This window comes from Pteropus alecto, unplaced genomic scaffold, assembly GCF_000325575.1.
Source record: "Pteropus alecto unplaced genomic scaffold, ASM32557v1 scaffold44, whole genome shotgun sequence".
NCBI classification, from domain to species: Eukaryota; Metazoa; Chordata; class Mammalia; order Chiroptera; family Pteropodidae; genus Pteropus; species Pteropus alecto.
This window is the reverse complement of record NW_006436812.1, coordinates 6,986,665-7,001,267: the sequence shown is the minus strand read 5'-3', so window position 1 is coordinate 7,001,267 and position 14,603 is coordinate 6,986,665. Positions and strand designations below refer to the sequence as shown.

Below are 14,603 nucleotides of genomic sequence, written 5' to 3'. Positions count from 1 at the left end.
TAAAGGAATTTACCACTACCAAGCCAGAATTATAGGAAATGTTGGAGGGACTTCTTTAAGAAAAAAAAAAAAAACATGTATCAAAAACGGGAATAAAGAATGGTAACAACCACATTCCTGTCAATAAGTACCTTAAATGGAAAAGAATTAAGTGCTCCAACCAAAAGACAGAGTGGCTGAAAGGTTAAGAAAACAAGACCCCTACATATGAAAAGGAAGGGAATGGAAGAAGATATTGCTATGATGAAACTAGAAGGTATTTCAGTCAGATAGAGAAAGATAAACACTATATGATTTCACTTATATGCGGAATGTAAGGAATAAAAAGAACAAACCAACCAAAAACAGACTCACAAATATAGTGGACAATTTGGTGACTGGGGAGAGAGGTTTGGGGGGTGCTGAGAGAATGGGGTGAAGGGTTAAAGAAGTACAAATTAGTAGCTGATGGGTGGTCACGAGGATGGGGAGCACGGCATAGGAAATGCAGTTAGCATTAATACGTTGGCTAGGTGGAGGGTCAGGGGAGGGAGGGAGCAATTGGGGGGATCATTTTTACCAATTATATAGATGTCTAACCAATGTACTAATTAAAATAAATAAATTAATTAAATAAATTTAAAAAAAAAAGACAATGAACATTCTCCAAAAATAAAAATAAAAACATAAAAAAATAAGTATTTCTCAAGTCTGTCCCCTATCCCCTTCCCTCCCACCACTGCTGTAGTTCAGACCTTCTTTCTATTGCACCTGAAGTATTTTCAGGAGACTTTTACCTGACAGCTTCCACCTTGATCGTTTGCTCTTGCTGTTTCTACTTCCTGGCATACTCTTACCCTAAACACCTACATGGCTTGCTGCCTCCCCATGCCTGTTCAAATGTCAGCTCCTCAGACAGGCCTTCTTCAACTGCCCTGTGTAAAACAGTCCATCCCTTCATACACAATTTCCCTTACCCTGTTTTACATTTTCCATAGCATTTATAATAAACCTCTATAATTATTTGGTAAAAACAAAGAAGTAGTTCATAAATGTATGATAAGCTAATAGAAGGGGATATTTGAATAATAAAAAATACTCAATCCAAAAGAAAGCAAGAAAGGAGAGATAAGTGGAACAAGTAGAACATAAATACTAATAGATTTAAATACAGATATAATAATAATTACATTAAATATGTCAACTAAATATGCCAATTAAAAATAGATAATCTGAATTTTTAAAAAATAACCATATCCAGCTTATAAGAGAACTTAAATATAAGACTATAGAAAAGATCCTGACATTTGCAACGACATAGATGAATCTTGAGATTATCATGCTAAACAAATTGTCAGACAGAAAAAGTTGAGAATATGATTTCACTCCCATGTGAATTATACGACTGAAAGCAACAAATGAATAAAACAAACAAACAAAAACTCATAGACACAACAGTTTAGTGGTTACCAGAGGTAGAGGAGAGAGGGGAGAGGTAGAAGGGTAAAGGAGGTCAAATATATGGTGACAGGAGATTTGACCTGGGTGGGGAACACATAATGCAATATACAGATGATGTATTATTGAACTGTACACTTGAAACCTATATAATCTTATTAATCAATGTCACCCCAATAAATTTAATTTAAAAAAAGAATATAGAAAAGCTGAGAAGAAAAGATTGGGAAATACATAAATCATGCAAATACTAATACATGAAAGTTGGGGTAGCTATACCAATATCAAAGTACATTTTAAAGCAAAAAGCATTATTAAAAAGAGATTTCATAATAATAAAAAGGTCAATATACAAGGAACATATATATAACAACTAAAAATCTGTATGCATGTAAACTAGAGTCAAAACACATAAAGCAAAACTGGACAGAAATAAAACGAGACAAATCCACAATCGTAATGGCAGATTTTAGCCAATAAATTCAGCCTCAACATTCAACAGTCATGGCACTATGGAAACATAGACCACAACTTGTTTCTATACACCAAATAAGAGGAATCAGAATCTCGGTCTGATTTTTTAAAATATTACCTACTGCTTTATCAAAAGTGAGAGGACAAAAAAGTTAAAACCAACAGAGGTGGCTATGACTATAAACCATACAGCTTCCTTAACAAAGATGGGATCCCAAGAGCGTGATGTGAATGCCTCTGCTCAAGTGCACAGGGCCATCCAATTCTACAAGTCTTGCAAGTACTTTCTAATAGCTAGAGACATTTCAATATAACACATATTCATCAAGAGGAGACCAGTAAGACATTATCTTAAGCCGAGGGAAACATATAAGACAAAGACACAGTCCCTTCACAAAGGGCTTTGAATTGTTTAAAGCTAAATTTGAAAGTCGATCTCAGTAATTTCCACATTGCTAAACTTAATGACTGTGAATCCCCATTTGACTTCACCTACTAGCAGCATCTGACAGCTAATCATTCTATCTTTGTTGAAACACTTCTCCAGTTGGCTTCCAAGTTGCCACACTCCACTGGTTTCCTCCTACCTCACCAGCCACGTCTTCTCAGTCTCCTTGCTGCTGCTTCCTTCTCATCCTCAAACTCTCAGCAACGAGGTATCAGTTAACCTCTTCTTTTCTCTATCTACATTCGCTCATTGGGGATCTCAACAAGGCTCACGACTCTTAATACCATCTATATACTACTGATGACTGAGAACCAAAGCACAAAAGCTGCAGTGGCTTTTAAACCCAATCTCAAAACGATCAAACCTCCTCTCTGAGCTCATCACCATTACTCTCCCCTCAACTGTATTCTGCTCCAGCTATGATGCCTTTCTCCTTTCACAGATCTTGCTTTTCCCTCTACCTGGAATCATTTTCCTCTAGGCACATGATCTGTGCTCTTGACTTCTCTACATTTTGTTTGAACGTCGCCCTCTCAAATAAGACCCTCTCTGGCGACTCTTGTTAAAACAGGAACCCTCCGTCTGCCCCTACTGCCCTTCCTCATCATATACTTCGCCATAGTACTTGTCACCATTTAAAACACTCTATACTTATTTTTTCATCTTGTACCTCTCCCTGTTAAAATGTAAGCCCCATGAGTGGAGGGATTTTTGTCTGCTTTATTCACTGCTGAATCTCCAGCTCCTAGAATAGTATTTGGCACAGAGAGGGCATTCGATGAATGAATCAATCTGTATTTCTGTTACTTCTTCTTTTAAAGGGACAGCTGTATTTGAGCTGCACAGTACAGATATCTTTTTCTGTCCACTCACTCAGACACAGCTTTTCTTGGATGTGCGCACCACTGTCCTATACTCTCCTTTTGTTCTCCAAAATTCTGTGATCATATATAATAGTCCATTACCAGAATATGGATTAATTGTCTTCTCTAAGATGAACAAACAGCCCTCAAGAAGATCCAATTAAAAAAAACCTAGTTACACAAGAGTTAGAAACAGCACCACTTCTACCCCAAGACCCCAACCTTTCAACTATGTCCAACACAGGCAGGCCTAACATAAAGAATAATGTGCTCCTGAGAAGTTAAACATACGCATGTAGTTCTTATTCACTGAGTAAGTCTCAAGGATACTAGGCATCCCAAAGTGAAATTTCGTTAAAAAGAATCCTTTCACAAAGCTACCACCTCCAAATTACATATTTTATGGTAATCACATTAGATCTCCCCTAAACAGCTGTGCTCCACATCCTTTTCCTTCACTGAATTCTTCTCTTCTTTTTGTATTTAAAAGTAAGTTTTGCAAACTAGGCCCAGCTGTAAAATCATAAAAACAAAGGAGACAGTCTTTCTCCTACATGTATGCAGGACTTCTTGGCAATAACCAACCATGCTGCCCCACTGAGAGGCGGGCAGGGGGCACAATATTACAAATAGAAATCATTTGAGCAACATTTAAGGGGCAATTAGACCCCCAGGGCCCTGTCCTCACTCCCGCGCAGCAAAGTCATACAACTCTCCCTCACATATCCTTGTAAGACACAGAAAGTCTATAAAAATGAATATGAAAGGCTCCTGATTTGGGGAAATCAGGTGCAGGGGAAGATAGATGTGGGGATTAGGAGCAAAGAATAAGGGATTAAGTGAAAATCTGTATACCCAACTCTTTCACCTATTCAGCTCCAGAATCCAACAGCCAGCCCCACAAGAAGGCAACTGACACGTCCCTCCCAGGGGGGAGCACAGAGAAAAGACCTACAAATACTGACATTTGAGGATCCCCAAGCAAAACAGCCAGCTGGCAGCCTGAACACTCCAAGTACACCAATCAAAAAGGCCTCCCACACAGCTTTCAACTAGCATCTCCAGTGCCTCACATTTAAACAAAAGGGAACAGCCAGGATCATCATTTCAGTAAAACCTCAAGTAAGACAGAATCCAAAACAAACCCATAAGAATGGAACTCAGAGAACACAAACACTATGCAGGGCAATCAACAATTAAGAAATTATAATTAACATCTCCAACAAAGATTTTAAAATGTTGATCCATGAACAAAAAAGGGTTTTTTTAAAGAATATATGTTCTTTATATATTTATTGTGTAAAAATGCAACAAAAAGAAATGGAAAATAAGAAAAAGAGATTTAGATGGTTCAACATCTAAACAATAAAGTCTAAAATAGTAATTTTTTTAAAAGTGAAAATGAAAGACAGGAAATCAAAGATAAGATATTTAACAAATTCTTAGAACTGAAGGAAAGTTTATTCGGCACAATGAAAGAAAAAAGCCACAAGCGAGACAGAGCACTGAGAAATAGCACTGCTGATAAAGAAACATTCAGATGGAAGGGAAAGTCACATCCAGGGGAATGTAAGAAACTAAAGATAAGCCTCTCTAGTACAGGTCTAGAAGATGGAAGGTAACGGTGCAAATCCTTTAAATTTCTGAGAGAAATGTCGCGCAATCTATAATTCTAAACCCAACCAATTTCTCCTTCAAGTACTTTTGGCATCAGCAAGGCACAGCAGCCACACAGCACATCTGAAGAGCAACCCTCTCAAGCAGAAACAGGGAAAGTTTTAGAACACATGTCTCTTGGGAGAAAAAAAGTTTATCTGACAGGTTTTACAATGTGGAGAAGTATATTCACAGAACTTTTTAAACTGATGCAGAATAAAGGAAGATTTATGTTAGGAAATCAAGTATCTAATCAAATGAAAAATGCAGCAATTATAACTCAAAAGCACACACACAAAAAATGGTACAAGAAAGAAAAAGCTTGGCCCAACTTAGCTCATCCATTAAAACATAAAATATGGATTTAAACCAAACCTAGCATGTATTAATACAGCTGACCCTTAAACAACACAGGGGTTAGGAGCACCACCCCTCACCACGCAGCTGAAAATGCACACATAACTTTTGACTCCCCAAAAACTTAACTACTAATAACCTACTGGTGACTGGAAACCTCACTGATAACACAAACAGTTGATTTACACATATTTTGTATGTTATGTGTATTATACATGGTATTCCTTCAATAAAGTAAGCTAGAAAGAAAATCATAAAGAAGAAAAAATACGTTTACAATACTTACTGAAAAAATCCATGTATCAGTGGACCCAAGTAGTTCAAAGCTGTGTCGTTTGAGTCAACTATAATTAGGACAGGTGGTAGGAAAGGTGAACACTAGCAGATTGTCTAAAAACAGATGATCCAAAGATAGCTCATAAGCACCTTACTCAGAAAAGTAGGTGTGATGGACTGAAAGTCTGTGTCCCCCCAAAAAAATCCTATGTCGAAGCCCTGATGCCCAGTGTGGCTATGTTTAGAGACGGGGCCTCTATGGAAGTCATGAGGATAAAAGGAGGTCTTAAGAGGGAAGGGCTCTGACTCATGGATTAGTGTCCTTATCAGAAGAGATACCAGGGAGCTGCTCACTCTCCCCATGCGCCCACACAAAGAAGAAAGGCCATATAAGCACAGTGAGATGGTGGCTGTTTGCAAGCCATGAGAAGAGGCCTGGAATGAAACCTACCTTGTCGGTTCCTTGATCTGAGACTTCCAGCTTCCAGAACTATGAGAAATAAGTATCTGCTGTTTAAGCCTCCAAGTCTGTGGTGTTTTGTTGTGGTAGCCTGAACAGTTGGAAGTGACCATCCTTGAAAGGCCAGGGGAACATGGACAGCTAGTTACCAGCTTCTCAGCATTATTTTTTCCCTTGTCTCCACTTTTTTAATAAAAGATGAAATTAATTTAAGACTGGTCTAGTAGTGCAAACATTAAGGAGACCTAAGATCAGATTAAAAGGAAACATTCACATGCATCCTTTAAAAGAAAAAAAATGTACTTTAAAAAAGTTGCATAAAACTCAAACCTTCTTGTGATATATTTTGGTATATATTTTTCTAATTACAAAGAAATACATTTTATAGGAATTTGGAAAATGTAGGGGGGGACAAAAGATTTTAAAAAGCCTATGTTCTCCAACCACAAAGGAAAAAATCTCTATGCAACTAACCCCGCTATTGGACATTCAAGTTATTCTGTTAGCTATTACAAGCAGGGCTGCAAGCAATATACTTTATGCTTATTTTTAAATGTCTGTTCGAGAGAAGATACTGGTCCTATAGACTGAAGACGAGAGGGGCAATACCCTTTTAACTCTAAGGGCACAAAACTGGATGAGCAGAGGGCCCAATAATGGGCAGAGGAGCCCCTTGCTGCTGGGGGACTGAGGATGGCACCCACTTAGCCACAGCTCACCTCTGTCAATCAATACTGGAGGAGTCTGGTCCAAAAAAAAGAGATGAATCCATTTGCTACAGGAACTTTCAAGTTACAGAGAAGGCTCCTGGGCCAAGGCTGGAATCTCACCCAGCAGCAAGGGTCCACTGTGGGAAGGGATGAGGAGGGGAGAGGCTGAACCCTGTCAGGTGCACAAGGCCCTCAGGATGGTCTCTGCGTGGCCTCTTTGAAGGCTATGAAGCGGTGTGGTGGCCAGCCTTGGTCCTCGGAAGGGGATGAAGAGATTTACTGAGTTGTTTCCTTAGGTCAAACACTTTTGGGAATTAATGGGTTCTGAAAGGGCCCTGAGTGGCTCACAAAACCATACATTTGTACTGATGTGACAAATGGGAAAAATAAAGCAATGCTAATTTTCTTCTACACACACAGGTATGCAGCCTCAGGCTGGTCATGGATTAAAGAAAATTACTGGACAGCCTTCCTTTCCTAACTGAACTACCACTACTCAGCCAAATCCCATATTTCTAATAACTGCAAGGTAAACTAGTGTACATGAAGCCAAGATTCTAGAAAAGATTAACAAGAGCCTGTGAGTATGAATCAAATTCTAATCTCTGTGACACTGACTGGGGCGCAAACCTGACAATGGGCTGGTCACCAAGCAGCTGACCTATGGGTATGGCTCAGTTCCAAGAACCACACAAGGAATGCACGCATGCCGTGCCAAGCACATCAACCCCACGCTCTCCTGAAATAGCTGCTGCACGTCAGAGCCATGGGCAGCATGGTCCACGCAAAGGGCCTCAGTCAACATTTGCTTATGTGCTCTCTGCAAGCACTTCCCTTTCATAAACCCGCTAAAACAAAGGCTCAGGCAAGGGGGCCTCGTCATTCCAGAATTTTTCAGTCTTCATGGCTAACTACCAAAAACTTTCATGCACTTTAATGAAATCTGTCAAAGACCATGAAGTTTTATACAACTAAAGCAGAGAAAAAAAATATTTTTAGACTCTCCTGTAACTAGTTTTAAATTATTTTTAATAACGATCCTATGCCACAGACAGGGATATAAGATGCCCACAGCATGTTGGTGCTGCTGTGACAGAATCCACCACAGGCACGTTTGTGTTATAGGAGCTTAAGGTTGATTTCAGGTGCAGTGAGAAGTCTCAGCAGTGCTGGAAAAAAGGACACTGTGATCAGACTTGCATTTAGAAAAGACCCTTTTGGTACTGTAGGGAGAAGAGACCAAGGCAGAGACCCAGTCAGAAGGTTCTGTGGTGGTCCAGGAGAAGATGACGGGAGCCAGGGTGCACAGTGAGAAGCAGAGGGATTCAGCACGCATTGGAGGACTTCTGCTGCACTAGATGTGGAAGTCAGCAAAGCAGAGATCAGGTGGTTTGGATTGACTTGGCAGATGGTGGTGCCACTTCTAGAAGGAAGAATGATTATAAGAGGAACGGGTTTGGGGTGGGGAATTAATATATCTCACTTTAAGGAAATATGTTTATTAAAATCTGAATATGTCATTCTCTACTCTATCTTTGAAACCATTAGTAACCCAGATGTGAATTTCACCAACATCTAGCAGACCACTAAATTCAGATGACGAAGATGAAGAAGAACCACAGCAAGAGCTGAAATTTAATGAGCAGCTGCTGTGTGCAGGCACCAGCTGGTCTAAGCAACCCCCTGGGTGTTATCTCATGGAACCTCCATGACAACCTCATTTGGCAGGTCCTTACTTCATTCTCCCCACTTTAAAGATAAGCACCTGGAGGGCCAAACCAGCCTTTTGAGGAGTAAAACCTAAGCCTGCCAGCTAATGTCTTATAGCCCCTGGGCCCTATTACCAAATCATTAAGTAAACAAATAGCTAAAATGCCTGCATCATTAGAGGACCCTTTGCCAATTCACACCAATTAAAATGATGGGTATGAACCAACCAAAGTTATGTTCAAAGTTCCACTGATGATGGCCAATTAACAACTGGAAAAGTCTTCTGTACAGAGAATGGGAGAGCAGTGAAGGAATCTGTGATCCCTTGTCCCAGAGGCTCAAAATGATCCCAGGTGAAAAGGATAAATGCAGAAAAAGGTCAGGGGACATCGCTTGTTTTCTCAATTTTGACAGAAACCTAAGTAAATGACTCATTTAATTTTTCTTAAGTCAGCTATATGAAAAACAGCCATGTAAGGCCATATGAGGACCCACACTCAGCCTCCTATCAAGGACCGGGAGCACCCATATCTGGTACAGAGAGAATAAAAAACACCAGCCAGCACAATCAAAGCAGCCCCATGGTACAGAGCCCATGGAACTGGGAACTCTAGGTTCGGGAGTCCCTTGGGGTCGTCCTAGCCTATACATAGGCCTCCTGACACACTCCATGCAGAATCAACACTTACACTTAGAGAGGCACCTACCATCCACAGGAAACACGTTCCCTACCAACAAGATAGATTCTCTTCCTTCTCTTTGTAACAGGCACTCCCATGTTTCCTATTTAGCACCCGCCCTCTTCCCTTTTCTGTTAACCCCAATCTTCTTTTGGAAGACCACTTTCCCCCATTGGGGAGTGGCAATGCTAACTAGGTGGGGCACCCCACTTTCCTTCCAGAGTGGTCTACGTGGTATAAACCCAGCAGCACAGTCTCAGGCCCTTACACAATGATTATGTTTTGATGGGCAGGACACAGCAGCACACAGCTTACCTGGTCACTCAAAACAAACTGCAGGACCTTCCTTCAATGCTGTGGGGAGCCTGTTTACAAAACAGGGAAGCCCAGAGCCAAGGTAGTTGGGCAGCCACCTCCAACAGAAGGAAGCCAACCTGAGAGCAGAGCTGGCCACAGGAACGCAGAGACAAAAAAAGTATTAAGAAGCGGGGCGGTTTTTACAAAATTAAACATGTTCTCACCATACAATCTAGAAATCACACTCTATGGTATTTACTGAAAAGAGATGAAAACTTATGTCCACACAAAAATCTGCACAAGGATGTTTATAGCAGCTTTTTTCATAATTGCCAAAAACTTGGAAGCACCAAGATGTCCTTCAGTAGGTAAATGGATAAACCGTGGTACATCCAGACAGTGTAATATTATCCAGCGCTAAAAAGATATGAGCTGTCAAAGTCATGAAAAGACATGGAAGAAACTAAAATGCATATTACTCAGTGAAAGAAGCCAATCTGAAAAGGCTACATACTGTATGATTCCACCTATATGATGTTCTGGAAGAGGCAAAACTATGGAGAAATTTAAAAGATCAGTGGTTGCCCGGGGTTCAAGGGGAGGAAAGGATGAACAGGTAGAGCACACGGGATTTTTAGGGCAGTGAAAAGACTCCATATGGTACCATAATGGTAGATGTATATCATTATATATTTGTCCAAACTCCCAGAATGTACACCACCAAGAGCACACCGTAATGGAAACTATGTATGGACTGTGTGGTAATTATGTAGGTTCATTAACTGCAACAAACATATTGCTCTGGTGGGAGGTTGACAATGGCAGAGGCTGTGCATATGTGGGGGTGAAAGTATAATGGAAAACCTCTGTACCTTCCTTCCACTCAATTTTGCTGGTAACCTAAAAGTGCTCTAAAAATAAAGTCTTTAAAAAGAAAAATGGCTGGAATCCTGATCAAACCACATCTGAAGTTGGCCTTGCCTCTGAACGTTTTATTTATCAGAGTCAGCCAATTCCCTTCACTGTCTAAGCCAGGAGGGGCTAGATTTTGTGTGACTTAACAACCTAGCGCATCCTAACTGTACACCGTGCAGGGCAAGTAAAATATGCTGACTCCATCCTCTGTCAGTGCTCATGAACGATGATCCAACATCAGAGATCCCCACCCCCGGCTCCCCACAAAACTACCATAGGCAATCTCGAGTGGGACAGTGTTCGACAGAAGATAGGGCTCCTGAACTCCAGGCTCCCTCGGCCACCAGCAGTTCCAGGACAGACAAGTTAAAACCAAAATATGCCACAGTCCTTACAGGTGAATGCTATCAGAGAGGCGAAGCCAACATATTCTTTTAATTTGACAGCAAGGGTTGCTTAACAAATAGAGCAAACCAAAGAAAGAAAAAGCAAAGACGCTGTTTAAGACCCAAGAACTGAAAAGTGTGCAGAATGGGGATGGTTAGCGGAGGGGTAGCATTCAGGAATTTTTAAAATTAGAAATCAGAATTGAGCTCAATTTTTTTTACCCTGAAGCCCAGGCCTCAAATTTAATCCTATCTTAATACTGTTCTAATCAAAAATGAAAAATTTTAGGTGAGATTTTAAGAACTGTCAGTAACTAGCCTTACTTAACAGGATAATTTTATGACATATTCTGTTCGAAAAAGCTTACTAAATCAGTAGCATTTAGCTAAAGACAATGAGCAAAATGGTACACAAAAATTACCTCGGTGTATTTTAAATCACATCGCTTAAAGGACATTTAAACTTAAGAAATATTTAATCCTGTGTTTATTAATAAGTAGCCAATTTCTCTGACACAAACTTAAATAAGTGATCCGGATTTTTAATAACTCTATGAAAAAGCCCCAGCACTCAGGATGTTTTCAGACTCTTAATCAAATCACCAAGGTCACACGAATTACAGGCTTTCAAAATTTCACAAGCAGGAGTCTCCAGAACTAGCTATAGAGAAATGAGTGGAAAACCGAAGTGCCCTGCTAATATCTGCTAACATCGGCAACAGCCTCCGACTCACTGGCAAATAAATCTCTAATAACCACAAAAGGGATTACCAAGAAAAGAGAAGAAACAGGTTTCAAAGGTGTTATCAACTTCTCGATAGCACTACTTCATGCCTCCAAAGTTGCATATGTGCCTATATGCAAAGGCTGCAATCATTTCAGAATGCCCCTCGACAGCTGGGAACTGACTACACAATAGCACTAACTCATTTTGTTGGCAGGGGAAAAAAGGCCCAATTCTAGAAATGCAACCACAGCCACAAAAGTTCCCAAAGTATTTAGACAAACTGCTGCATGACAGCCTCCTCACCACTACTTCCCAACCTCTAGGAAGAATCTTAGAAGACCGTTATAAAACGCAATGATCCAGAATTCTCTAAGTATTGATGCATTTAAATAACCATACCTTCCTTTATTATTCCAAAAGGGGGTGTCTACCAGGTAAATCCATCTTTTATGCAAGAGGATACAAATTTTACTGCTAAAGAGAAAAGTATAAATGTCATTATGACTTCTTAAGTAGAACGCTAATGTTCCTGATGACTTACATAGCCATATATTTTAGTCTGTTCTTGATTAAAGTATCCTCATCATACAAATATTAAAAACATCTAACAACGAATGTGAAGGTATTATGAATAAGAACTAAACCTACAACACCCATAGCAGGAGTATACCCACTTGGGGTTGAAAGACAAGACCACTCCTTACCAACACCTTTCTTTGCTATTTCTCCAGCTCTTGGAGGTGAGCACAGAGAGAGTCACCTCATGTCTGACTCACCTGAATTCTCTGCCTTCGCTGTACCGTCTACTTGAGGAGGCCCGTGGGGCGGCTGTCTCCAGAAGCAGCTTTTGTGTGAGCCTGCCAGGGGGAGCAGGGTCTCTGCCATCGTCTTCATCTACGTCTTGGTCACATTTCCATTCCTCATCTTCGTTCAAAGTGGGCAGGTATCCAGGTATGCCCTTCCCTGTCCCTGACCCAGAGCTCTGGTCACTACAGAGCTTCGGGCTCTCCGAGCCTGTCCTCGTGTACTCCAAATAAATATCAGACTTGAGGAATGAGGGGTAGGTGTTCTCCTCCATGGTGGACTGGATTTCTGTTTGGGCCTGGTCAAACATGGCAGGATCGATCAGCTGCTTCATGATGCAGTCCTTTATGAAACTCTTGGTGGCTGGCTTGGTTTGCCTAGACACGATGCCATTGTTATCAAGGATGTACTTTCGGTAAATAGCTTTGGCCAACTTTAGCCTCTTCTCCTCATTTGAGTCACAGGGCTCCAGTTTCCTGAAGCCGCTGCAGGCAAACCAGAAGTCCAGCAGGTCCGCACAGTCCTCCTGCTTCAGGAAAGTCCTAAACAAGTTTATCCCGTCTTGATCATCTAGTAAGGAGTGCAACGACTCAGCCCACTTCAAGTACGGTGGGGTGGGTGAAGCGCTGCCCTCAGGCTCGTACCCCAGGTCCAGATCTGAGCGCCTTGGAGTGGCTGTTGAAGTCTCACCTTTAATCCCAACACCTTTCCCAGAGCAGAAGCTGTGGTTGACGGGCCTGGGGTCTGTGGACACCAGTTCACCCTCCTCACCAGGCACTGGGGGTCTGGGGGCATCTTCGGTGAAACTTGCTCCGAGGTCCAAAGGGAAACCCTGCTCTTGAATATTCATTTTGAGACTCTGCGTCAATGAACAATGAGCGCTGCACCCTAATACATCAGTACTTATAGCTCCAAAGTGAATCAATCTGTCCTGTTGAAACCATTAAGAGGACAAGGATTAGGAAAGGTGGGTCCATGGAAACACGACCACAGAGGTTTTCTCAAGACAAGACTCGCAACGATGCCCTCCCGCGTGAACTCAATGCCAGAAAAATGCAGTTTAAATTTTCAATCTTTCATCACAAGGTTTGTGCTATATTAAAACAATTTCTGGGAACCTTTATAACTATAGGAATGCCTCTGGTCTCAAGAAATGAATGCCCAGAACACAGAGAGCACCACTCCCCTCAACTGTCATTCTGTGAAAACATCGCATAGACCAGCAACTTGGGGACCTCTAATCTCAGCTACAGAGCTGAGTGACCAGTCTTTTTCTGCAAGCTCCAGGAAGGCAGGACTGGAGGAAAGAAAGGTGCTTCTAGTCCTCCTAGTTGTACAAACTTGAGTGAGAGCCGATCCCTCACAAGTGAGATGAGGATGACCACCCCACCTGCTCTGCAGGGTTGCTGTGATACTCAAACATGGAAGGGACAACATATTAGATGGGTGACCGTATCTACTCCCCACAGCCACTTGCCTTCTGCCTACCCCACCACTTCACACTCTGTGTGTCTCACATTAGCAAATGCATAGTGAGTTGTTTCTCTAACTTTCAAAAGAGCAATTAATTGTGGGTCACCTTCAGGATCTTCAAGCAAGTGATCAAAGGACACCACCCACATGCACACACACAGGAGCCTTCTCATACCATGAATATGGACAATCTTAAAAATGCTCCCATCAGAAAGCTGCACTTGACCTTTAAAACCCTGTGTATATGGAAAGTGCCCTTCGGATAGCAAATGGCAACTGCATACTGAGGAATACAGAAAGTATGAAAAAAAATGAAATTCGACAAACGCAATTATACGTTTTAGCTAAGGATGCATACAGCTCACATGATTTAACTCTGTAAGCTACAAACCAAATCACCCACCCTCTTACAGGTCAGGGAACCATCAATTTTGTTGTTGCTGCTACTACAAGCGTCCCTTGGGTATCAGGGAAGACTGTCCTGGATTGGGACTCTGCCATGGTCTTCAGTCCTCTCTGCCACATCCTACAGGATATCAGAGCCCACAAGCTCAGGCTATGCCTCCCAACCTGGCCAAAGGGGTGACTGCAACACAGCCTGCCATGATGTAAATGGTCTGCCTAGAAGTGGGCTGGAGAGGAGCATGTCAGGTCCAAAATGCCTGGAGCACTGCATAAGCCAGAAGAAGCAAACTAAAATCCTAAAATCTGATACCAGTGCAAAAGGTAGCTCTCCCTGGCCACCACTCCACGCTCTAGGCCCTGGCCTACATGTAATCCACCTCCCACACCTGCATTCTCACACTGCATACAACTTCACTTGTCAACAGCTGCCGATAGCTAGAAGGTGAGAAGCAACCAGAGATGGAGGTTGGGTTACAATTCTGTGCACCAAATGACATTTCTGCAGCTAACGACTTTTTATGAAAA

The 14,603-nt window shown here is 41.5% G+C and overlaps 1 protein-coding gene across 2 annotated transcripts in view; it reads right to left on the bottom strand.

The window, feature by feature from the left end:
• Positions 1 to 14,575, bottom strand: part of AXIN1 (axin 1) — a 52,206-nt gene extending 37,631 nt beyond the window's left edge. Inside the window, exon 1 of one of the 2 annotated variants that reach the window (XM_006914029.3) lies at positions 12,173 to 14,575. In XM_006914029.3, the coding sequence (XP_006914091.1) occupies positions 12,173 to 13,050 (878 nt within the window). In that variant the 5' untranslated portion in view covers positions 13,051 to 14,575. The remainder of the gene's footprint in view (positions 1 to 12,172) is intronic. The other variant, XM_006914030.3, reaches the window with a different exon arrangement.
• Between the last annotated feature and the right edge of the window lie 28 nt (positions 14,576 to 14,603).